Consider the following 27,195-nt stretch of genomic DNA (forward strand, 5'->3'; position numbering starts at 1 on the left):
ATGAAAAAGAAAACTCTTTTGACAGTTCTATTCTTAAAATTATGGAAGGTGAATGATATTTAGTTTTTGTGAGTGTTTTAGCAAGCTACGAACTAGCGAGTCAGTGAGACAATTGGTACTGCTTATGTCTAACAACCTTTTTTTGTATTTGAGTTGTTCTCAGTCAGCGTACGACTTAAATAAAGAGCCAAATCCATTCACTTCCTTCTTTTTTATTTTCATTGCTATCATAGTCAAGAATCTACTTTCGCATGTATAAATCTTGAATGGACAGTTCCTTTCCACGTGTTGCGTTCTGGAAGTTTGTATGTGTGTGTGTGTGTGTGTGTGTGTGTGTGTGTGTGTTTATGTATGCGTGTCTGTGAGTGTTGTTTTGGAATGAATGTTGAATCGATTCCCGGTGTATCGCGAGAGCTACCTACAATAACTTCTCAGGTAAGAAAGCTCACTATCCAAGTGAGCGTGGGCATTTGGTCCAAAACATTTTTTTCCCTGCACACTCCTCTCCCTAGTGGTAACTGCTTCACCCACACTGTGCACCCCAGTTTAAAGTTAACTAATTTAAAGTGTGTGCCCTGTACTTACTGATTGTAAATCACTTTGCTGGGCTCCCTTACTTCTCCACTGTCAGAAATTGGTGGACTTCAGACTGTTAATGCTTTGTGTCTGACCAATATAATAATAATAATACTATATAGAGTGCTACAGTAAACTTATATAGTTACTGTTGTTTCGTACTGACAATTAGTTCATTTATCTGTTTCGAAGTGAATAATGACACGACTTCTGGTCTACTGCAGAAACTATTACAATTTGGAGAACAAACTTTAATCAAACATTTGGTATTTGTTGCTTGTGTGTCTAACGTTTCCCGTCATGGATGTATGGTAAAAAGCACAAATTATGTTCGTAGTGAGTGGTCTATGTGAGTAACCTGTAACCTCCTCCGCCTAGTCACACATTAATGCTAATAATTGGGAAAAAGTAATTATTGATAACTAATATAACCAATATTATCACTTAAAAATGATTTTATTTCGTGATAGACACAAACAAACCCTTTTTATTTTTACCCCTCAGAAAATTTTATTTTACTCCTGAGGGGGTAATTACCCCCTGGTCTACAATATTGGATTGTGTAGTTCTTACTACAAGAAATATCTCGAACAAATTTTCATTTGGTTATCAATCAGATATTTATCAAAATACATGATTTTTTTACTTACAGTACAAAAAGAAATAAAACTGTAAGTAGTTACTTTATTACATCCGTATACAGCGTGAGTGACATAATTTAATCTTCACTTCTGAGAGTCTGGTTTGCGTCCGAATTCTTAAAACTGTAGTTTTCAGGGCGCATTTTTACAAGCTGTATTAATTTTTCTTGGGTACAAAAATTACATTGCATCTACCTATCTTTAGGGTAAGCTGACAGTAAAAATTTTCCAAAGTCGTAACCTTCCTTTCCTCGTTTGTAGACAGCATGAGACAACTAAGAATGTTATTCGTTACGTCACCTAGAAATGCCGTTATCAATAAAGGTCCTACGACGTATCGTTGAGGTACACCAGACGGTCTTTACGCTGTTGGCGTTGTCCGCGATTAATAATGACGCACTGCCTACTGCCTAATACGAAGTCTTCAAATCAGTCGCATTGACTGTTATGTCCTAATGAAACACAACAAACTCTAAGACAAATAAAAAGACGCATCACGAACGAATTATCCGAATGGGACGGTAATCGGTAGGTATGATGTACATATATAGACAAATAAATAATTACAGTTTCAGAAAATATGGATGATTTATTCAAGAGAAAGAGCTTCACAAATTGAGCAAGTCAATAACGCATTGGTGCACCTCTGGCCATTTAGTAAGCAGTTATTCGGCTTGGCGTTTTCCATATAGTGTCTAAGGAGTTCATTTTCTCCTAACCTCTTCTCAGCACCTCCCTCTAGTTTCTTTCCGACTGCTTCCAGGCTGCTTTCTTCATTATTTATTGATGTCCACATCTCTGCCACGTAGAAAGCTATGCTTAGCAAAGAGTAATAGCCACTCTTTTCCTCCGATTTCTGTTCATTTGCTCGCATAGGAATATTATCTTTGTAGAACACCTTCTTGGCTACCGCCATTCTCGAGCTTATGCCTGTGTCATATTTTAACACCTCCGCTATAATACTTACCTAGTATTTAATTTTGCAGCCGACTGTAGTTTTTGTCCGTCTATTGTTACTTTGGCTTTCTCTCCTTTTCCTCACAGTGCTATGCTTTCGCCTTTTTCTTATTTATTTTCATTCCAAGTTCTTCTCGTTCGTTTCCGATTTAGGTCTTGCACCATTTCATGAAGCAACTTCTTCGATTCCGCTAACGCTACCATGTCGTCAGCAAGCCTTATACTTCTGCCTACCACACTCTCTAATCCTTTCCATCGACGCTTGTACTTCCATAGCCGAACTCGTTAACGCACGCCAGTGCGATGCTCTTGATTTGGAGGTAAACCGATTCGAATCCTGGTGCTGGGTGAAATTTTCGCTGCTAGTATGTGGCCTGGTAGGTGAGAAGAGGCGGTGGCATAAAGTTTCTGATCAGCAGTCTTCGCACCAGTGTCCTGGATTCTCTTTGCAGTGTCTTACGAAGTGAAAGACATGTGACACTGTTGATAGTGATCTGTGCTCCAGATGTATACGTTAAGATCGGCGGCCCCCTTGCTAATAAGAGGAGTAGGTTATGTGCCGGCACCGGGTTTCACCCGCTCCCTTTTGCCATCACATAAAACACAAACATAACGCTACACTACACGCACATGCATTACACTCACTGAGCGAGGTGGCGCAGCGGTTAGCACGCTGGACTTGCAAGAGGAGTAGGTTATGTGCAGGCACCGGGTTTCACCCGCTCCCTTTTGCCATCACATAAAACACAAACATAACGCTACACTACACGCACATGCATTACACTCACTGAGCGAGGTGGCGCAGCGGACTTGCATTCAGGAAGACGACGGTTCAAACCCGCGTCCGGCAATCCTGATTCAGGTTTTCCGTGATATCTCTAAATCGCTTCAGGCAAATGTCGGAATGGTTCCTTTGAAAGGGCACGGCCGATTTCCTTCCCTGATCGGATAGGACCGATAACATCGTTGTTTGGTCTCCTCCCCCAAATCAGCTAATCAACCTTTACACTCACCAGCGCTCTACAAATATATATATGACACAACTCTCACATGTTCGCAAGGAAAGCTGGGCATTGAGCACGGAGGAAGAACGCCTTTTCGACACGTGGTTGAACCCAGCGTGTTAATATCCTAGTCAATAATTCCATTCGACATTTGAATTGCACATCTATGCACTCTCCTATGATGTGTTCCTGGTCCTCGTGAAGAAAGAATTTCCCCCACTAGTGTTTGGTCAGTAAGAGGAGGCGAGGGCTTGGCCTAAATTTTCTGATCATCATATACTTTGCTCCAGTACCATGGATTAAATTCCAAACTTCTTTATAGTGTCTCGTGAAAATGGAGATGTAACATTCGTGATGGTGATCTGTCGCAAGAGGATGTTAATTCCGGCAGCCCCCTTGGTACTATTGGAGAGACGTATGTTATGTGTCAGCCCAGGTTCATCTTCTCCTTTCTGTCATCACGACACAAAACAAAAATGACACCACTCTATGCATATGCACCCATCACCGTCACCTATACTCGATGTACACACTATCGTACACCACGTAGAAAGAAACCCCATCCCAGTTATGTGGTTGGATAGCCCGTCAGGGTCTCCCGCCCAAAATCGCCATATAAGTTCTTCTTTTTCTTCTTATTTCTCCGTATTTGTCCTGTAATACAGTGGGATCAGCCCTTATGGCTGTGTCTCCGATTGCTGAGATCTTGTGCTTAGTGAGGATGGAGACCCAATACTTTGAGGACGGCATGGAGAGCATCCAGCCAATGTTGCATCATCTGCCAATAGGTCTTTTACCATCGACTATCAACGAAAACCTTGCTTGTTGATTTGCTCGAAGTCTGTGACACCGAAGACGACTTTCCCTCATCTTCTCAATGCTAAGAGCCACTCTGCACCACGTGCGGATTCTATCATTGGTTACATGATCATGAAGTGTCAGGTCAGATCCAGCGAAGCATTATGGTAGCTGTCACCGCAAGTCGTAGCTTCTTTTGCTGCAGGCCAACATTCTGCACCACGCAGGCATCTGGACGGATTGCAGAGGGTGTATTTTGGATTTTTATTTGGTCCGATATCTTCGTATCACAAAGCACGCCATTCACTGTCCTACATTCAAGCCATGCATTGCTAACGCAGTTTGTGACGTCGTGAACGAGTGAGCCGTCGGCAGCGAATTTTGAACCAAAGTACTTGGGGATATTTGTCTTTGGCAAATCTGTACCGTCTAGCTTGGTAATGGCCGATTAGCTGCACCTGTTGACAGTTATTCAGGCGTCTTTATACTGAGGCCTAGTTCGAACTGCTCAAGGCTTTTCGTCCATATTTGGACGTGTCTTTGAGGGTAGTTACCGTCTTCAGCAGCCAGAAGAACATGATCAGCAGTGTCCCAGATGAAAATTTCTGAATATCTCTGGTGCCCGTGTTCTTTATTATGATGAAGGGTTGGGGAGAAAGAACCATGTTACTCTTTGTTTGATCTTAGGACGACGTGTGTGTCCATTTCAGGAGCAGACAGCGTACGGTATCAGGATGGGAGCGCTGCTGAGTTTCCTGTGGGGCGGCGGCAAGGCGACGCCCGCGCTGCCGGAGGTCCCCGACCCCGTGACAGGGCTGACGCCGCGGGAGAAGGACTTCGTCGTCACCACGTGGGGCTCTGTAAGGAAGGACATCACCAATAATGGCGTCCAGCTCTTCCTCAGGTCAGCCCACCCTGCATACGTTGTGACTGTTCAAGGCATTCAGGAAATATTGGTATCACTCCTTTTAACCCTTTTACTACCGCTGGTATATAAGCGCTCAAAGCGCCGTAGATGGTGTAGAATTGGTACCAGGCAGTAGTGTGACCCTCCACTGCTGGCGTAAGCCGAAACAGTCAAATGGTGTGTAATGCAAGGTGGCTTGGTTTATAAAACTGCAAGGTAAGCCTTCCAGGCGTCGCAATAATATCTAGGTGCCCTCCAATATAATGACTGGGGAAATTTGTGAGTATTAACTGAGACTCAAATCACAGTTACTTCGATTTATTCCGATAAACTTATTGACAAAACGACTGGAAAACAGTGGCAACATTAATAGAATAAGGCCTTAACATACCTGACATAGAGTTCGCAGGGAAAGATTATGTTAATCGCTCAGCCGAATTAATTGTAGTTCTGAAGTTCTCAGTGATTGTTGTGACGTTAATTGAAAAAATACGATAGTAACAGTACATAAGGAAATACCGGGTGATCAAAAAGTCAGTATAAAATTGAAAACTTAATAAACCACGGAATAATGTAGATAGAGAGGAAAAAATTGACGCACATGCTTGCAATGACATGGGGTTTTATTAGAACCAAAAAACAAAAACAAAGTTCACAAAATGTCCGACAGATGGCGGTGGACAGCAAAACGTCAGTGACTGCTACCGTGACGGGTGAGAGGTACGCTGATATGTTAGAGAATCGCATCATCCATAGCTTGGCTGATAAACACCTGTTGGAACGTACGATGTTTATGCAGGATGGCGCTCCACCCCATATTGCTAGACGCGTGAAAGATCTCTTTCGGGCGTCGTTTGGTGATGAGGAATGATGGTGGACATATTGAGCATTTCCTGTAAAGAACATCATCTTTACTTTGTCTTACTTTGTTATGCTAATTATTTGCTATTCTGATCAGACGAAGCGCAATCTGTCGGACATTTTTCGAACTTTTTATTTTTTTGGTTCTAATAAAACCCCATGTCATTCCAAGCATGTGTGTCAATTTGTACCTCTTTATCTACATTATTCCTTGATTTATTGAGTTTTCAAATTTATACTGAGTTTTTGATCACCCGGTACAGTGTTCGAGATGAAAGGAGACTTCATTGGCGTTAAAATACAGGTATTCAGAGTGAAGCCTGAAATAAATGAATTAGTGTGAAATGACTTCAATACCTCTACACATCATGTCGTGGTTGTGCCTCGATCTCACCACAGTATCGCAGACGTAGACCGAAGTGGCTTGGGAATCAATCACTGGAGTAACAGACGACCCTTCCCAGCTTTTAAGTGCAGGTCAGCTCGAAATTTCTCTAAGCCAGCTCAGGTGGCATGGCAGACCGGCAGAGTTGACGTTGGCTCTCAGGGTGGAAGTCTAGGGGCGGAGGCTCCTGAAGGTCGAGAGCGAGAGATGTTTCCTGATCGAAGATTTACTACTAGGAAACTTCACATTGCCGTGTTTTGTCTCTCTTACTAAATTCAGATTGTTTGGGCTCTGGGTCTTCTGAGCACTGACTCATACACATTCTCCTTAGAAAATAATAGCCCCATCCTCCAGTAGGTTAACCAACAGTATTTGTCTTACCATCTTCCACTGCCAAAGTTCGCTTCACTCTCTCTCTCTGTCTCTCTCTGTGATCAATGAGGCGGTCTTCGTTGAAACCGTCCTATTATTCTTTCTGAACTGTAGTTTATTCACGTTTGCCAATGCTGGCGAATTCTTTACAGACGAATGGAAAAACTGGTAGAAGCCGACGTCGGGGAAGATCAGTTTGGATTCCGTAGAAATATTGGAACACGAGAGACCATACTGACCCTACGACTTATCCTAGAAGATAGATTAAGGAAAGGTAAACCTACGTTCCTAGCATTTGTAGACTTAGAGAAAGCTTTTGACAATGTTGACTGGAACACTCTCTTTCAAATTCTAAAGGTGGTAGGGCTAAAATACAGGGAGCGAAAGACTATTTACAATTTGTACAGAAACCAGATGGCACTTATAAGAGTCGAGGGACATGAAAGGGAAGAACGGAAGCAGTGATTGGGAAGGGAGTGAGACAGGGTTGTAGCCTCTCCCCGATGTTATTCAATCTGTATATTGAGCAAGCAGTAAAGAAAACAAAAGAAAAATTCAGAGTACGTATTATAATCCGTAGAGAAGAAATAAAAACTTTGGGGTTTGCCGATGACATTGTAATTCCGTCAGAGACAGCAAAGGACTTGGTAGAGCAGTTGAACGGAATGGACAATGTCTTGAAAGGAGGATATAAGATGAACATCAACAAAAGCAAAACAAGGATAATGGAATGTAGTCAGATTAAGTCGGATGATGCTGAGGGAATTAGATTAGGAAATGAGATACTTAAAGCAGTAAAGGAGTTTTGCTATTTGGGGAGCAAAATAACTGATGATGGTCGAAGTAGAGAGGACATAAAATGTAGACTGGCAATGGCAAGGAAAGCGTTTCTGGAGAAGAGAAATTTGTTAACATCGAGTATAGATTTAAGTGTCAGGAACTCGTTTCTGAAAGTATTTGCATGGAGTGTAGCCATGTATGGAAGTGAAACATGGACGATAAATAGTTTGGACAAGAAGAGAATAGAAGCTTTCGAAATGTGGTGCTACAGAAGAATGCTGAAGATTAGATGGGTAGATCATATAACTAATGAGGAGGTACTGAACAGGTTTGGGTAGAAGAGGAGTTTGTGGCACAACTTGACTAGAAGAAGGGATCGGTTGCTAGGATATGTTCTGAGGCATCAAGGGATCACCAATTTAGTATTGAGGGCAGCGTAGAGGGTAAAAATCGCAGAGGGAGACCAAGAGATAAATACACTAAGCAGATTCAGAAGGATGTACGTTGCAGTAGGTACTGGGAGATGAAGAAGCTTGCACAGGATAGAGCAGCATGGAGAGCTGCATCAAACCAATCTCAGGACTGAGACCACAACAACAAAAATGCTGGCAGTTCTTACATTGTGTCAACATTTGTATTTTGGAGACTCAGTACGTTCCCACAACTGCGGGACCCCAATATGTCTTTGAGATGTTTATCTCTGATGTCCAGCGCTTTCTAAGAAACAGTTAACCGTCTACATTTGGGCACAACAGTGTCCTCTGCTAAAAAATGAACCTTCTCACTCCACTCCAAGCTTGTAAAACGCTTTTCCCAGGAGTTTTCACGACTGAAGTTCCTATCTTCGTTCATTCATAGCGAAGGTGGATGTCGCGGTGTGGCACAACAAAAGCACGACTGATGGCCGATGGGCAATGGACCCTCTCTTCTCCCTCCGCAAGCCTTCTGTGAGTTGACTCCAGGGATATTGGCTGACTCTATTGTCCCTGGCAATCTGAGTGCTTCTTCCACTGCTCAGAATGCTTTCAATATTCTTTCACTTCTACAAACCATGCAAATTCGAATCAAGAGTAAAAGAAGAGTAGGGCTGGATTAGTCAATTACCAACAATCATTAGTACCGCTGTTTATCGCATTCCTCGACCTCAATTCAGTATTTCTATCAAATGGTTATTTCATTATGAATTTGCATACGTAATTGACCGTTTCCAGAAAAATAGTTGCGTAACGGTATGTGCCAGTCGATCATAGAAAATGAGGGATGACGTAGAGACGTGATATAATGGCAGGAAAGAGCTATAGTGTTTGGAAGTGCCCATCTATACACCATGATCGAAGTTGCCCGATTTGTTGGTGTCTCAACGCAGACCGTCCAATGTGTGCCGTAAGAACAGTGGTCGATGAAAGACCCTAACCGAGAGGGACCAGGGATGAGTGTCACACTTGTCATGTACAGCCGCTTTCAACCAGACAGGAATTGTTGCTGTCAGTAAATTTTCACCAGTTTCCGAGCGATCATTGCGAAGTGAACTGCATGCAGTTGACATATGGAGTAGGGAACTTGGCAAAAGGCTATTTCCCGTGAAGGCGCGCGCATAAAACTGGACAGCAGCTGACCGCAGGTCATACTGCGGTCCGACGAGTCGCTATTTTCCCTCCTTTCAAATTCTTGGCAGTGAGTGCACTGAGAACCCAATGAAGATTTAACATACAGTGCGTGGAGGCTGTAGTTCTAGCGAGAGGTGGATCTGTGATGTTGCGACGGTATTTTCGGATCACGACTTAGGCAGGCTCATTCAGGTTATCCTGAACATGAACCAGTATGTATCATTTTTGGTGACCACGTGTTACTCTCTTCTTCTTCTCTGCTGGATCTGCAGCTTGCATAAGGTCATAATGTGACATCTTCTTTATACTTTTGACACAATTAGCTGCTAATTATTTATTTCTTGTTGATTACGTAAGCTTATAACAAGCTTTTTTCAGCATATGTGCCACCGCCAAGAGTTCCTGTTGACATCACATTTATATATCATTTTATTCTACATCTACGTGATTTTATGTGGTCCTATACTATGCAGGACGTAATTTTTGTATTTGCTATGTTGTTAATATAGATTAAGAATTTATCTTCAATACAAATGTCACGTTATTTTTTTATACTTGTAAAATGACAAATCCTTCCAATGCTGCTTCGTATTTACAAATAAATCACACCCTAGGTACTCAGGGATATTTCTTGCCAGAGATATTGTGCAATATGTAGATGTGCGATCTTAATGTTGTCTTTTGTGTTTTGTTTATCGTGTTTTCATATCTCTTCTTTTCTCTTATGTCAATAGAATTTGAGAAACGTATCTGCGATGGTATCTGCTATGCAATTTCCCATTGGTGCCCCACCTTTCTGTGTGTGTACTTTCTTATAAAATTCAAAATAATTTTGTGTTGGCGCGAGCAGTAGTAATTTTATGAGTTCTTAAGTGTCAACAGGGGCTGCCTTTCTATATCAGAGGACGTTGTCTTTTATAATTTCTGTTGTCTCAACTACTGGTATGTTTGTATACAAATTTATTGTATCGAAATTATTATTATCATGATTAATCTACTGTAGATATTCTCTTCTTCTAATATGAGATCAGCTGAGTTCACAGGGCTGCACCCATACGTTCCTGTATCGACGGACCCCACTGTGTGTTCGTGTTCTCTAGTTTTGACTTGGGCGTGTATGACCCCAGCTGGTTTTTGCGCCCTAAAGCAAAACAAAACAAAACAAACCCTCAGGTATCCTACCACATCTCCACTGGCCCGCTAAATTACTCGATCTCAATACCGTAAAACACAGCTTGAGACCATCTGTAACACCAAGTGAACCGTAGCAGTCAACATCCCCACAATTTGGGCGATTTACATGACCTAATCACCAATGAGTGGCGTCTCCTGGATGTGGCATACCTGAATATACTTGCGAAAGCTCTTCCTCGCTGACTGAGGACATTATCAACGCCAGTGGTGGGTATACTCAGTTTTAGCGCGGTATCTCCTGGCAATGTCCCATTAATACATCTGCGCTCAGTGTCCACAGTTATAGGGACGTCCCTGTTTTCTGGGATGCTACTATCTGTTCTGGAGTTTAGGAACTACTTGGAACCAACAGGACATTGTGTCCGCCTAAAGAACAGATTTTCACTTTATTGTTGCAGTTATATATCAATTGCACTGTGTAGATGCACTTTTCGCTGTTTTCTTTGGTTTCTGCCAGAGATATGGTCAATTTTAAGATGTGTACATGATTTCGTTTCTTGTAACTTTGTTCGGTACGAAGAGTGACCAGCAGTACGTCTCCTTAAAACACGTCACGATGTACAATTTATGTAAACATTACGTTATTAAAAACGTTACACAAAACTAGCCCTGACTTTCCTGTACTACTACACAGTACAGATATGCGGGGTTCTTGCTGGAGCTGCCAGTTCATTCAATTTTGGACAATTCTGAGCAAGGCGACTCCCTTTCCCTCCCGTGTGAATCTTGTTGATTTCACGGCACAGTCTTGAGGTAAAAGAGGAGCACCTGGTCTCTCCAGGTTTCAACAGCCGATGTGGCTTCAAAGTTAACAGAGCTTGACGATTTCCGCTTTAACCACAGCACGTACAAACACTTCTTTCTGCAAAAGACGGGCAGATTTCTCTAAAGAATTGATTGCACACTTTGTTTGAGACAACAACACTTGTTAAATCAGATCTAGTTCCGAAAATCTTCTCCCACCGTTGGCAGCATCTCTTTGACATCAGATCCTAGTCCGAGAGCTGGATTTGCAGGAAAATGTCGGATTTTGACTGCTGACGTGTGGGAGGCATTGCAGTATGTACCTTTCCTTTTGCGAGTGCTGGTTAATTGACAGGAAACTGATTGATAGCTTTAGTAAAAATGTCATCATTCGTTTTTCTCTGGTTCACGAAAATGTTAGTGGTTTCGTTTGTTGATGTAAGGGACGAATCATCTGTCTCTGGCTAGAAAATGGGCGTATCAATTGTCGATTTATTGAATCTCTTATGGTGATTTGTACCAGGTTCGAAGATGATTCCTTAGGTAAGTGGCATATCAAGGGTGTTTCAAAATTACTTTTACAGACCTTTGGAAGAGGTTCCTTACATAAAACAAGAAAAAAATGTGTTGTAAGCACGGGTCGGAAATGGATACATTAAGAGCTATAACCGCTTATTCATGTTCGATGTTGTAAAACAGGTCTGTTCTAGTGCATGCTCTTCGATTTCCGTATTTTGGGATGTGGTAGTGTGGACCAAAACAAGAAAAATAATCCAATAAACATGGACTCTAAAAGGCAATCTTATGATCTGTGAGCACTTCTTCAATAGAAGAGATGTGTTTCACAGTAGCGAAGGTGAACAGATGGACATAGCTCTTAAGGTAGGGCCTGTGTCTATTAGAACTCATGTTTACTACACATTTTTCCTGTTTTGGTCTAAGGAACTTGTTCCCAAAGCTTGTGAAAGTATTTCTGAAACACCCTGTATATATCTCTTAATAAATTATTTCTCTGCGTGATAATAATTTGTAAAATAATTAATATTTTGTCTGAAGGAATTCGTCTGACTACAATAATTTTCAAGATTTAGATATATTTTACGAAAGTCAGCGCAAATGTAAATACTGGAAACCTATGGGAGGATGTAGGGCAGCTGTTCTTTTGTACGGCCCCCTGACGGTATCCCTGCTTCTTTCACAGGTTTTTCGACAAGCTGCCCGCTGCGCAAAAGAGGTTCTCCAGCTTCGCGGACTTGCCGCGCGACGAGCTCGCCACGTCCAAAAGGCTGAAGGCGCACGCCAACAGCGTCATGTACTCCATAGACTCCATCGTCTGCAACCTGGACGACCCTGAAGTGCTGGAAGAGATGTTATTGAAGATCGGGAACAATCACGGCCGGCGCAAGGTTCCAGAAGACGAGTTCATGGTTGGTATCCTACTCTCAAAATGCAGCTTGTATTGCTGGATTAATAATGGCGATTATAGACAGTTCTCTGTTCGTGTTATACCACTGTAAATACCGGATGTCTCTGGGAGGGTACTTCTGGCACTACTATCATTATTACTCTCTAAGCCACCGTATGAGCTCACGGTCATTTAGCGAGACGTATGTGGAAAGAAAAATTGTTCAAATGACTCTAAGCACTATGGGACTTATCTGAGGTCATCAGTCCGCTAGACTTAGAACTACTTAAACCTAACTAACCTAAGGACATCACACACACCCATGCCCGAGCCAGGATTCGAAACTGCGACCGTAGCAGCAGCGCAGTTCCGGGCTGAAGCGCCTAGAACCGCTCGGCCACAGCGGCCAGCAAATCACGGAAAACCTAACTCAGAATGACCGGACGCGGGTTTGACCCGTCGTCCTACCGAATGCGAGTCCAGTGTGCTAACCACTGAACCAACTCGCTCGGTTTCTATTATGTACTCATTAAATGCATAAATAGTTGATTCAGTAGAGTGGACCTTTTGAAATCCAAAATGTGTTTGGCTATCCATCCTATTACTACTCATGAGCTTGACAAAATAATTGAATAGAAATACTAGCTTTTTTCTACCAAACCACGTGCGCGCACAATAAACCACACAACTGCCTACAAAAATCTAAATAAGAAAACTGCTCAAATCTCCATACACACGCACTGGAAACGCTTTTTGTGGATTCTTTGAGGTTCTCCATAGTAGAAAATGACATTTTGTGTCAGTACGTATCACCAAATTACATCAAAAACAAGTCAGAGAGCACATTCACCCCAGGTGGCGCCCGACTTGCTCGCTATATCCGTGAGTTCTGCCACCCAACACTCTAAAATATTTCACCACTCAGGTCAGGCCCACGAACACAGTGCGGGCATTCGAATTGACCACCCCTTTCTCCCACTAACAGTACTCCTATATAAAGTGCTCCCTCCTGTCAGGAGTACTCGAAATATTGGCATTACTGCTGGCAGAATTTTTGAGGTCAGCAGAAAGTCAAGGGAAAATCTCTCACACTTAATCGAGCCTGAAATATTACAACGTTCATAATAAGTTGTGAGTATCCACTATAACTCATTCAACGTTGATTTAGAAAAACCAACCAATCCTCTCTAGTCTGGCAGACAGAACCACACTACAATGTGTCGCTGAAATTCCATCGGACGCTCGTCGCCTGTTGTCGCTAGCGGCTAAAGTGACATTTCCGCGGCACAGCCACATACTGGGTCACACTTAAAAGTAAATAAAATCCCTGCTCCAAATAAAATCTAAATCGGATGACTACTTCCACAAACCTTTGTCTCAAGAGGCTCTGAAATGATAAGTTACATGATTATCTTTCATGTTACAAATAGTCGCGATTTTCATACTACAGTCCAAGATGGACCAGATAAAGTATAGCATTTCCCTTCATCCTATCCTTCAAGAAGAAATTATAATCACTTCTGAGATAAAACAGTGTAATTATGAGCCCGTCTATATAATAATAGTGAGTTGCTTAGCTGTAACTTCGAGCTGAGTGTTTTTATAGCGGTAAAATGCTGACTCGACTTCCTAGATGCTCCAAATATTCAACATGTCTACGTAAACATTTTAGTATGCAACAAACACACGAAATCCACAGTTTTAATTTCTAAGTGCAACACAACAGGGTAATTCCCCAGCATCACCGTTAGAGACTCCATTGCTACGACTTTGATGACCACTTGCACTGACACTGTTGTGTTATTCACAGGTTCTGAAGGATGTGCTGATGCAGCTGCTGAGGGATGCTTTGGACATTCACAAGAGCCCCGTAGGGGAGCAGGCCTGGAGCAAGGCCATTGACGTCATGTACAAGGGCATCTTCAAGGGCATGGCAGAGACCAGAGACAAGTGATAGCTGCGCCCTGGAAGGTGTTCGTCCTAATCTTCTGCAGCAGCTGTCTACCCACTGGTGTCACTGCCAGACCGATGGCAGCTCTACTGCACATGGTGCACATTCTGTACAAATTGAAAGCTTTAATCTTGTGTCTGGTGTTAGATTGTAGTCAGAAAACAGTGGCTACACTCAGCTACATCATCAAGGGTGATAAAGTAGGATATTCAGCATGATTCATTTAGAGTACTGAAAATCTGTCCTAAGAATTGTCAGTGTCCACACTGAAATCAACAGGTATTATTTTTTTTTTTTTAAAGAAAACGTACAATATCAAATATAGTACCATGATAAACAAGTAACTGGAAGGATGATAGCTTATAAGAAACGAATTGATTCAGTTCATTCATTCTGTATCTGTGGGGAAGCCTGGAGAAAAGACGTAGGTAAACAGATAAAAATGTGGTAAATATAAGTCTACCATTATGAAAATACTTTTGGATAAAGGAGACCCTAGTGACACAACGACATGTATACACATACACTCAAATTGTTTTATTTTTATGATGTAATCACGAATGATGAAATAAAAATCTTTTGAAACAATAACATTTAGTATTTTGTTTTAACAAATGTCAGTATCTCATATCAGACTGTTCATGAACTGTCTGCTATAGATTACGCACCTATGTAAAGTAATCGTTTCTTTCTGTGTCTTATAGCTTGCTAACAAAATACATTTATCTTTAAGTTTGCTATAATGTCTTTTGTTATTAATAAGATTTTCCGAAATGCGGACTTTTTCATGTCTTATTTGAACAAAAATGGAAAACTAACCAGCCAACTTTATATATTACTGTCTACCTTCTTTCTGTGTATCTAGCTGTCTTTCTTTTCTTTCTTTCTTTCTTTTGCTACTGCCTTTATCCTGCATTGTGCGCAGGGTCGGCAGGGTTAAGTACGGAATTGGCATGGTTAATTTTAAGGGGTGGCCGGATGCTCTTCCTGCCGCCTCCCCATACCCCCCGGGACGGAAGTAGTGTACCCCAGCTGTCTGCGTTTAGTATAAATCGTGAAATAGTGTGAATGTGTTTCAAATGTCTGTGAGTCGTGTAACTGAGGCGGGACGTGGGGACCAGTCTAGTATTCATTTAGTAGGATGTGGAAAACCGCCTATAAACCACATCCAGGCTGGCCGGCACACTGGCCGTCGTCGTTAATTGGCCAGGCGGATTCGATCCAGGGCCGGCGCGCCTACCCGAGTCCAGGAAGCAGCGCGTTAGCGCCCTTGGCTACCCTGGCGGGTTGTATCTAGCTGTCTATTCTTTACTTGTATAAATTGAAGTCCCCTGCTCACTTTTGTCTGTGTGTTTGGGCTAATCTCAGAAACTACTGTAGTGATTTCGATGCGGTTTTCACTTATAGGTTGCCTTCTTTACGAGGAAGGTTTGTTTGTATAATTTATAAATATTTTGTAAAAATTAGTTGGTTTAAACTGAATTATACTCCCGTTGCAGTGAAAACGATGCCATTGTCATCTAGCAGTGAATGTCAGAAAGTAGGAGCATAGCTCCGTGCAGCACCATGCAACCACCACCAAACTGACAAGTCAGAGTGAGCAAACGCTCCTCTTACATTGATGTACCAACAACGGGAGGAATGCGTTCGGCGTGATGCAGCCCTTTTACGTCCTCATAAACACTGGTCCATTCATGAGCTTTTTAGAGGAGTAAGCAGACATGGGCGAGATCTTCTCGACACCTTACAAATAGAGAATGGGATGGGAGTCAGAAATTTCTTGCAGATGATTACAGAAAACTTCGAAAGATTGCAACAGATGGTGGGGGGGGGGATGCATAAAAAAAGGAAACGACAGTTACAGACTGTCAATTTCTGCTTTCCTCAGAGTAATGATCCCAATTTGCACTTATAATTCACTGCACACACTTCGAACAACAGGCAGTGAGTTACTTAACTTCCAAGCATTTTATGCAATCATTTGAGAATGACTGAATAGTGAAAAAATATTCGAATCCAGAATCTATCACTTTTACTTTTCTCTATGAAAAGTAAAAAATTTTCCAAGGGATGCGACTTTTGCAGGTTTACATTCAAAACGTTCTTTTCAGCAGAGCAGCACATGATTCAACTTTCAGTTTTTTGCTTCCCTTCATTTAAACCTATATACGGACAAGCTTCTTTGCATTGTAATGTGGAAACGTATGCCATGACAAGCCCCTGACAAATAATTGCAGCGTTGAGACTCAACAATGAATATTACATACTGAGGTTTACAGGAGAAGTACTATCACGTGCTACACATCTAGATTAAGTGCATTATTCTTGAAAGATTAAAACATACTACATACTGTACTGATGTCCCGGTATGTACAACTGATTATGTCACAAGATCCGATGATGACAGCATAGACCTGTCTAAATTGGTCATACTAGTAAACATAGTAATAAAAAGAATTGCTAGCGATCTTGGCTATCTTGAGTCTTCAAGAATAATGTGACGTTCAGATTGCCCCCAAACTGAAGCAACGTCAAGCATATACAGATTAGGTGCGCCTTCTCTTTTTTTATTTTGTTTTATTTGTGGCCTTTAAACACAATCTTCTCCCACCAGCATACGGTACATGACATGCTGCAAATTAATACACGTATCCAGTATCACACACACACACACACACACACACACACACGCACACCACCACCACCACCACCAGTACCACCACCTCCACCACCACTGCCACCATCACCACCACCACCATACACATGATCCACATGGAATACGTTGGTTATAAACATATTAATTAAATCATATAACGAATAACCTGGCTGAACTAAAATCAATTAAAGACCCTAACAAACGACCCTGTCTGTATAGGGATTCTGATACGGTTTCCACTAACAAATAAGCTGACTGAAGGGGAAAATTTGTTTATGTAATGTATTATTCAATTTGTATATTGAGCAAGCAGTGAAGGAAACAAAAGAAAAATTTGGAGTAGGTGTTAAAATCCATGGAGAAGAAATAAAAACTTTGAGGTTTGTCGATGACATTGTAATACTGTCAGAGACAGCAAAGGACTTGGAAGAGCAGTTGAACGGAATGGATAATGCCTTGAAAGGAGGATATAAGATGAACATCAACAAAAGCAAAACAAGGATAATGGAATGTAGTCGAATTAAGTCGGGTGATGCTGAGGGAATTAGATTAGGAAATGAGACACTTAAAGTTGTAAAGGAGTTTTGCTATTTGGTGAGCAAAATAACTGATGATGCTCAAAGTAGAGAGGATATAAAATGTAGACTGGCAATGGCAAGGAAAGCGTTTCTGGAGAAGAGAAATTTGTTAACATCGAGTATAAATTTATGTGCCAGGAAATCGTTTCTGAAAGTATTTGTATGGAGTGTAGCCATGTATGGAAGTGAAACTTGGACGATAAATAGTTTGGACAAGAAGAGAATAGAAGCTTTTGAAATGTGGTGCTACAGAAAAATGCTGAAGATTAGATGGGTAGACCACGTAACTAATGAGGAGATATTGAACAGAATTGGGGAGAAGAAGAGTTTGTAGCACAACTTGACTAGAAGAAGGGATCGGTTGGTAGGACATGTTCTGAGGCATCAAGGGATCACCAATTTGGTATTGGAAGGCAGCGTGGAGGGTAAAAATTGTAGGGGGAGACCAAGAGATGAATACACCAAGCAGATTCAGAAGGATGTAGGTTGCAGTAGGTACTGGGAGTTGAAGAAGCTTGCACAGGATAGAGTAGCATGGAGAGCTGCATCAAACCGGTCTCAGTATGGAAGATCACAACAACAACAATGTATTACCACTATGCCAGACAAGTCATCCAGCCATTGGTACCTGGTGCAACCTGTGCAATGTTGGGGTGGGTCGCTAATTCAGTTACAAATTGTTTTATATTTCTGTCTCACTCTCTCCCTCATCTTCACACAGACATGTTCTCTCTCTCTCTCTCTCTCTCTCTCTTTTTCACACACACAGAGATACACAAACGCAATCATATTCATGATTCCTTGATACTCAGCATATATGCTGTCAACTGATCCCATCTTTTGGTCAAGCTGAGCCATACAGATCCTTTTTGACTTTGGTGTTACATAGTATGAAGATGTAATAATGTAATTTTCTGTCCACAAGTTTTTATGCCTTGTATAATTGACCATTAGGAATACAGCGTGGTACAACTGTTCCAATTTATTTCCTGTTCACGTTTGTTGAGACTATAGCACATTTTCTTCCTTATTGCCAGTCCATTATGTGTAATAATTTGCTTATAAAGTGACTGTCAGTTCTTGTTGTTAGTTTATTGGTTCCATGTTCTGTATAGTACACCTTACAAAAATGTAAAACATGTCTCTTGCTTGCATCTGTAGTAAAGTTTTTCCAGAATTTGTATGGGCAGTGACACCTACAAGTTTATTCCTAAAATCACTTTTATTACCTGTTCATATGTTTAATGCCTCAGGAAGGTGATGAAATGTTTTACTGAGTAAAGATAAGTGAATTTAAACATTTAAGAATATCTACAAGAAATTATATGATGTATACTACAAGTTATTATATATAGATGCATAAAAATATTACAGACCTTAGTGCTTATTCATTGACTTTTTGACATTTGCTATTCATGTAGAATATGAGGCAGAAATGTATGTACCATCTTTATTTTAACTACATGCTAATCAATTTTATGATTTTTACCAGATTATTTTCTTTTACTTCTCATTCTTTGTCTTCGTATATCTTCCGGTAACTTGTTTAAGAGTTTGATCACTAACAAAAATAAATGTTGCTTGTTTAGCAAGATGAAAGGTCGGTTGTACTTAAGAAGAACAAGAGTGTACATGATATTAAACTAGGTGAAGATCAGAGCTTTCCTGTTTTTCATTTTAAGAGAAGTATTGATACCTAAAATTCCGAAATAGCTGCCTTGTTAGTCTGTTTCACTATTCTGAATTGTTTCCTTATCTTGTAACTTGGTATTTTTCTTCTTTTGTGATTCATGGTCTTTTTGCATTCAAAATGTACCACAGTTTTTTGTTTAGTCCAAAAATCTGCTTTTGTAAGTGATGTATGAAGATGCAATAATATAATTTTCTGTCCACAAAATTTTTATCCCTTGTATAATTGACCATTAGGAACACAGCATGGTATAACTGTTCCAATTTACTTCCTGTTCACGTTTGTTTGAGACTACAGCTCATTTTCTTCCTTGCTACCGGTGCTTTATGTGTAATAATTTGCTTATAAAGTGACTGTCAGTTCTCATGTTAGTTTATTGGTTCCATGGTCTGTATAGTACATCTTACAAAAATGTAAAACATGTCTCTTGCTCACAACTGTAGTAATGTTTTCCGAGTATTTGTATGGACAGTGACACCTACGAGTTTATTTCTGAAATCTTGCTAAAAGTGTTCAAAGCATGAACTTTCTGCCTCATAGTCATGTCGAGGTAGATTGTGAGCGACAGTGTCTCAAGGAGACTTGCAGCCTTCATTCAAATCTAACTGAAATACTTAACTGCGTTTTCTGAGCCATAATATAACTTTAAACTGATATGGGATAGGGTTTGATTCTCTTTACCGTGAAATTCCACACTTCTATTTAATGACCAGGAATATTTTAATCAGGAACATGTTCACACACATTGCACCTTGCGTGACTTATTTAGCAGAGATTTATTTAACAATGATTCTGGCAGAAGCTGCGTCATTTCTTTCAGACCAATGTGCAACAAAGGGTTCCATTGCAGCTAGTGACAGAGCAGAGCTGAGCTTCGTTATCCGGGTTGCGCAGGTAAGGATTATCATCAGGGCTGTGAAAAACCTTGTTCAGCGGGTTTAAGGAACAGTGAACATTTACACGTCTCTACATACATTCATATTAGTATCAGTAAGCGCACATGGTGGTTCTGTTCGTCAGTCTATATCAGAGTTCTTGAATGTTGAAAAGTTATCAATCACGGATGCTAGTACAAACTTGCTATTGTATTATTGGCTTTACAAAACTTCTTTACCATTCTACATTCACAGTGCTGCATAGGCGTGTGTTCATATAGAGTGAGCTGTACATTCTACGTCCATGTCACAGTATGCAGGCTACACAGCTTAAAGATTACACAGTAATCACATTACAACTTTCATTCTAAATTTCGAAAACATTACACAATTAGAAATGTAAAGCATAAACGATACACATATGTCGCGATATACAGTCTACACAGCAACTGCAGTGAGATTTATTATTACTCTTGAAGAATCAGGTTTGCCAAGATCGCTCGCAATTCTTTTTATTACTGGGCCAGTTTCGACAGATCTACGCTGTCGTCATCGGATCTGAAAGACTCAAAAAAAATCGAAGTGAATGTGGCTCAGATGTATACTATTTCATGTACCACTGCGTTCACTGATTCAACATTGGAACGCACCTTGTAATATTATTAGATGCACATCACATAGTGTAATAAAAAATGATAGGGAACATCAGTATATTACAAATAAAATAACACATTATTAGAACGTACAATATGTTGCTCTGATGATCCAGAGTACACGTATCACCTGACACCACAATGGCGACTTAGGTAGCATAATATTTTCACAGATAAGTAAGTATATAGTTGTTTACACAGTCGTGTCCGATATTCGATAAATTTCGATACATGTGTCACACTGCATTTGTCTTCTCTTCAGTCTCATTAAAGTTATTAAGACAATTTACGTGTCAGTTAAAACCACAGATTTAAAATAACACTATATGTTGAAGATATACAATGTACATTTTTAAAGTAAAATTTGCAATGAAATATACTTTCTTAGCCATTACACGTAAATGTATAATAGACAGTCATTATTTGAAAAATAAGTTACAATTAACTCAGTTCACATTATTCTTCAACACAGAGCCATATCAAAAGTCCTGACATAAAAGGATCATCAAGGTAACAATATGCAAGACAAATATAGTACACAGCCATGGACCATAAGAAATCACTCCCTGAAATACTATCAAGTTCGAGTAATTGTTTTATACACGTCATATTAAATAAACTACACTAAGTCGTAAGCGCAAGTGATGCGGTGCTCTTGGTCTAACTACAGCGCGTTTATTACAGAATTGTTGGTTAACGTAGCAATATAACTGCATAGCGGATTTTTGAAAAATACTGTGAAACTCGTGGTATAGTTCCCGAGCTTTTCATGCGAACATACTGTAAGGGGTCCATAGGCCCTTACTATAACTTTGCACTCGGCACAGGTCGATAGGGCGAACAATCGATTGTGACGTGTTGCAAGAGCGAGTGTCGGGATGCGCCAGTGGTTGGTGGGAATGGGGTGTGTGGAGGCCATTATTGGAGTACAGGATTTTTAACCGAGAAGGGTGTCACCATCGCCGCGGTTAGACCCCAAAATAATAAATTAATACCGGGAAAGTGATGAAGTATCTTTATAAAAGTGATCAGTGACGTTACTAGTGCCGATATTTAGTTTCGCGTCTACCGCGCCGGCCTAACCTTGGATTGCAATGCTGGATGCAGTGATGGATTAGCGTGTGACGACAATGGCAAATGAAGAAAGCCTGTGCTGAGATTAGCCGTAATTAGATATGTGTGACGAAGGCAGTGGCTGTCTCCTTTTTGTGTTTTGAGAAGAATATAAGTTCGAAATTAGTAAAACTGTGTTGGTGTTCCTTATTACCATACATTCGGTATTATAGCATTGAACAGAACGAACTGGAAAGTAACAACTTCCGTAGCAGTCAATTCCGATTACCAGCCCCATTAGGTTCACGGTCATGTTAATAATATATATTGGGCTGGTATTCGATCAGATCAGGTCGGGATAAAAAACGGAGATGTTACAATACACACCCCTTTACGACAAAATCTGACGTGAATTGTGTAATTAAAAGCTTATGTATGCTTGATTGCTCATGGTTTATACTTTCTAGTTTTAGTTTAAGCAGGCGCAAAGTACATCCGGAAACCAGATTTTTTTGGTGCCAAATGCCGATATTTATCACATAATAACTTCTTAAGACATAAATCAAATTTCTATATGTAATTGATGCGGTGATCGATGTTTAGTACAGTACCTTAGATTTTATTCAAGTAAATACAACAATAAATACATCAGGATAGGCATATATGTGACCGCAAAGAGTTAAAGATTACATTAAAAAGGAGTAGTACTAACGGCAATATTTCACGCATCATAACAACTTGATCTGTGAATGAAAAATCTTTATGTAACAGATGCGATGTAGGATTTTTATGCTTACTGTAGAACTTGAGATTGAGTTCAAGCAGGCCTAACAGTAAATGCATCATAGCAGACAAATGAGCTAGAGTACGTAATTCTTTTTTTACTCAATTATATTCTTAATCTTCCTTGCATGATGTGATGTTCTTTAGTGGATACAGGAGCGATGAACAGATGCTGTTCATGAACAAAGAATTCAGATTTATTATACATCTAATATCAAATAGTAAAAATAATACATAACTTCGTTGCAGTAGTTGCAGCGTCAGTCGCTAACAGTAGCTTTGAATGTTGAAACATACACATATACCGCAGATATACAAATCAGCCAGTCTTCAGTACAATAAGTAAGTAGTAAATCACGAGCCCTGGACACCACGACAGTCTGTAAATGTTCAACTGGCAAACACAAAATAAAGGGCTTAGCGCATGAATGTTCGAATCTCAGTACTCTCCTGCTGCAGCTCCAGAGAGGGGACACTTGCATCTCGTCGGCAGCGGCGTAATCGTTCGTGGCAGCGCAACTTGCCGCCGTGACGACTGCAGGAAACACTCCGGCGCAACTGGCGGCACACTTACACGAAGGCGCGACCGACCGGATAGCGGCCGAAACCGCAATAATACGTAGAACGAAATTCATATCATGTATAAAGATGATGTGGTGCTACGTGAGAGCGTGTCTATCAAGAGCAACTCGACTTAAAATTTTTCGTAAGAGGATGCATATGCTCTCATGAAAAGGTTGGGAATTATGCTACGATTTCCACAATATTTTTCAATAATCCCCTACGCAGTTACATTGGCACGTTAACCAATAATTCTTCAATAAAAGAGCTGTACTTATATCACGAGCACCGCATCACTTGCGCTTATGATTTAGTTTGTTTCATTTTATACGGCGCGAAGAATACAATTACGTGAACCTGACAGTATTCCAGGGAGTGATTTTGTATTGTCTGTGGCTATGGCCTACATTTGTCTTGCATATAATCTCCTTGATGAGCTTTCTCTGTCAGGACCTTTGATATAGCTCTGTGTTGATGAATAATGTGAATGATGTTTATTATAAACTTTTTTTTAAAAAAAAAGAGATCTTAATATAAGTTTCCATGTAATGGAATATTGTGTTTCATCGTAAATTGTACTTTAATAAGTACATGGAATACTTTCAAAACATAGCGTTATATTAAAACTGCCATTTAAAATGTTACAAAAATTGTCTTAAAAATAATTTGAATGAAATTGGAGAGAATACATAATAGCAGTGTGGCATATGTATTGAAATTTATCTAATATCGGGCATGGCTTTGTAAACAACTGTGTACTTACTTATCTGTGAACATATTATACTAGGTAAGTCGCCATTGTGGTGTCAAGTGATTAGTGTATGCTGGGACATCAGCACAACGTGTTACATGTTTTAATTGCGTGTTATTTTATTTGTGACATGCTGGCATTATCTGCCATTTTTATCACAATTTGACGCAACATCACTATGTGACTTTCAGTGTTGTAACAAGCATGTACATTTAATAATGGTACAAGGTACGTTCTAACGTCGTTGAATCAGTGTGCATGGTGGTTACAGGAAATCGTATTATGTTTGAGCCAGTTTCACTTAGGATGCTTCTTTTTTTAACTATCAGATCCGATGATGAAATCGTAAATCTCTCGAAACATCTCATAGTAACACTCGTAAAAGGAATCTTCAAGAACAATATCACTTACAGATCGTCCACAACGATTGACATAATGCCAAACATATACTCGTACAACAAATGGTCTAGACCTAGGAGGTTACAAGGTGGCTTGCGGAGTGTAGATCTAGATGAAGATGTACTTTATCAGAATTAAGCAATTCTCGTGTGGAATGGTTGCAGGAACGAGACGCTCGAGATACCACATTTCAAAAGTTGCTCAGAACTGAACATTCCTTGCTGCACGAAGTTAATACAGTGCTGTACAGTACTCAGGCTACTTGCTTTGCAGGCATCACTTTCCGCCTCAGAGAATACAGTACCGCACAGAGTTTGTTTAAAGACTGGGACCACTGGAGTTTGAACAGAATTGTCTCTATCACATAGTTTGGCATGCACTACCCAATAACATACGTGTGGGCATAATGCGGCTGCAAAGCCGGGAAAAAATCGTGTTAACCTTGTTCATTATAGATGAACAGACTGGTATCAGCCATAAACGTCAACACATTTGGAAAGGTTTTAGATATAAAGATAATACAGGGTGTTTCAAAAATGACCGGTATATTTGAAACGGCAATAAAAACTAAACGAGCAGCGATAGAAATACACCGTTTGTTGCAATATGCTTGGGACAACAGTACATTTTCAGGCAGACAAACTTTCGAAATTACAGTAGTTACAATTTTCAACAACAGATGGCGCTGCAAGTGATGTGAAAGATATAGAAGACAACGCAGTCTGTGGGTGCGCCATTCTGTACATCGTCTTTCTGCTGTAAGCGTGTGCTGTTCACAACGTGCAAGTGTGCTGTAGACAACATGGTTTATTCCTTAGAACAGAGGATTTTTCTGGTGTTGGAATTCCACCGCCTAGAACACAGTGTTGTTGCAACAAGACGAAGTTTTCAATGGAGGTTTAATGTAACCAAAGGACCGAAAAGCGATACGATAAAGGATCTGTTTGAAAAATTTCAACGGATTGGGAACGTGATGGATGAACGTGCTGGAAAGGTAGGGCGACTGCGTACGGCAACCACAGAGGGCAACGCGCAGCTAGTGCAGCAGGTGATCCAACAGCGGCCTCGGGTTTCCGTTCGCCGTGTTGCAGCTGCGGTCCAAATGACGCCAACGTCCACGTATCGTCTCATGTGCCAGAGTTTACACCTCTATCCATACAAAATTCAAACGCGGCAACCCCTCAGCGCCGTTACCATAGCTGCACGAGAGACATTCGCTAACGATATAGTGCACAGGATTGATGACGGCGATATGCATGTGGGCAGCATTTGGTTTACTGACGAAGCTTATTTTTGCGTGGACGGCTTCGTCAATAAACAGAACTGGCGCATATGGGGAACCGAAAAGCCCCATGTTGCAGTCCCATCGTCCCTGCATCCTCAAAAAGCACTGGTCTGGGCCGCCATTTCTTCCAAAGGAATCATTGGCCCATTTTTCAGATCCGAAACGATTACTGCATCACGCTATCTGGACATTCTTCGTGAATTTGTGGCGGTACAAAGTGCCTTAGACGACACTACGAACACCTCGTGGTTTATGCAAGATGGTGCCCGGCCATATCGAACGGCCGACGTCTTTAATTTCCTGAATGAATATTTCGATGATCGTGTGATTGCTTTGGGCTATCCGAAACATACAGGAGGCGGCGTGGATTGGCCTCCCTATTCGCCAGACATGAACCCCTGTGACTTCTTTCTGTGGGGACACTTGAAAGACCAGGTGTACCGCCAGAATCCAGAAACAATTGAACAGCTGAAGCAGTACATCGCATCTGCATGTGAAGCAGACACGTTGTCAAAGGTTTCGGGTAATTTCATTCAGAGACTACGAAATATTATTGCTACGCATGTTGGATATGTGGAAAATATCGTACTATAGAGTTTCCCAGACCGCAGCGCCATCTGTTGTTGAAAATTGTAACTACTGTAATTTCGAAAGTTTGTCTGCCTGAAAATGCACTGTTGTCCCAAGCACATTGCAACAAACGGTGTATTTCTATCGCTGCTCGTTTAGTTTTTATTGCCGTTTCAAATACACCGGTCATTTTTGAAACACCCTGTATATATCATAAAAATTGGTGTACTGAAATTGGAAGACATATTGAGATTAATTGGAAGAACTCTCAGAAAGTGTAGTTCGTTCGTGAACAACGCATTACGCAAAATTCTCGAGCGGATGAATCGTGAACATAGCTTACCAAGTCAATTTAATGAAAGAGGTAAAGAACATTCTTCAGCACCAACAAGGTACTGAACTCTCGTACTTTTTTAATGATAGCATCACAGTTGACGACATGAATGGTCATCCGAAGGGGAAAAGAGCAGCTCATATTGTCCCTGACTGACCATGCTTGAAAGCTGTAAGTTAATAATAAACAATGCCACTCGTGGCACTCAAATAGAAATATTTATCAAATAAGACTTTAAAGTGCAATGTCACCTGACTTATACCATTTCTACTATATGATTGTTGGAATGAAGAAATTATACTGAGATTCAGAGACCAGTTATTATTATAAATGACTTATTGCTAACAGCTCCATGCTAAGCAATTTTAATGAGTCCCGACTACGCATTATTAGTAATAAAAAAGTAACCCCAGAATACTGACTCAGTTCAGTGATTTAAACTCTGTCTGAACAGACCTCGGATGGCCCAACGGTACCGACTGACCGCCGTCTCATCCTCAGCCGACAGGCATCACTGGTTGCGAATATTGAGGGTTACGTGGTCACCACACTGCTCTCCCGGCCGTCGTAAGTTTTCATGACCGAAGCCACTACTTCTCAGTCAAGTAGCTCTTCAATTTACCTCACATGCGCTGAGTGCACCTCACTTGCCAACAGCGCACGGCGTCCCGCACGGTCACCCATCCAAGTGCTAGCCAAGCCCGACAGCTCTTAACTTCGATACTCTAATTGGAACCGGTATTATCATGTGCAATGCCGTTGGCTTAGTGTTTCAACTGACAACAAAATTTAACAAGACTGACCTTAAATTCTTGAAAGTACTTT

At 40.8% G+C, this 27,195-nt stretch overlaps 1 protein-coding gene across 1 annotated transcript in view; it reads left to right on the top strand.

Moving 5' to 3' along the window:
- Positions 1–14,474, top strand: part of LOC124777069 (non-symbiotic hemoglobin 1-like) — a 71,567-nt gene extending 57,093 nt beyond the window's left edge. The window contains exons 2-4 of the mRNA XM_047252343.1: positions 4,687–4,880; positions 12,028–12,253; positions 14,042–14,474. Of these exons, the coding sequence (XP_047108299.1) occupies positions 4,711–4,880; positions 12,028–12,253; positions 14,042–14,185 (540 nt within the window). The 5' untranslated portion in view covers positions 4,687–4,710 and the 3' untranslated portion in view covers positions 14,186–14,474. The remainder of the gene's footprint in view (positions 1–4,686; positions 4,881–12,027; positions 12,254–14,041) is intronic.
- The last annotated feature ends 12,721 nt before the right edge of the window (positions 14,475–27,195 follow it).

This window comes from Schistocerca piceifrons, chromosome 2 (genome assembly GCF_021461385.2).
Source record: "Schistocerca piceifrons isolate TAMUIC-IGC-003096 chromosome 2, iqSchPice1.1, whole genome shotgun sequence".
NCBI classification, from domain to species: Eukaryota; Metazoa; Arthropoda; class Insecta; order Orthoptera; family Acrididae; genus Schistocerca; species Schistocerca piceifrons.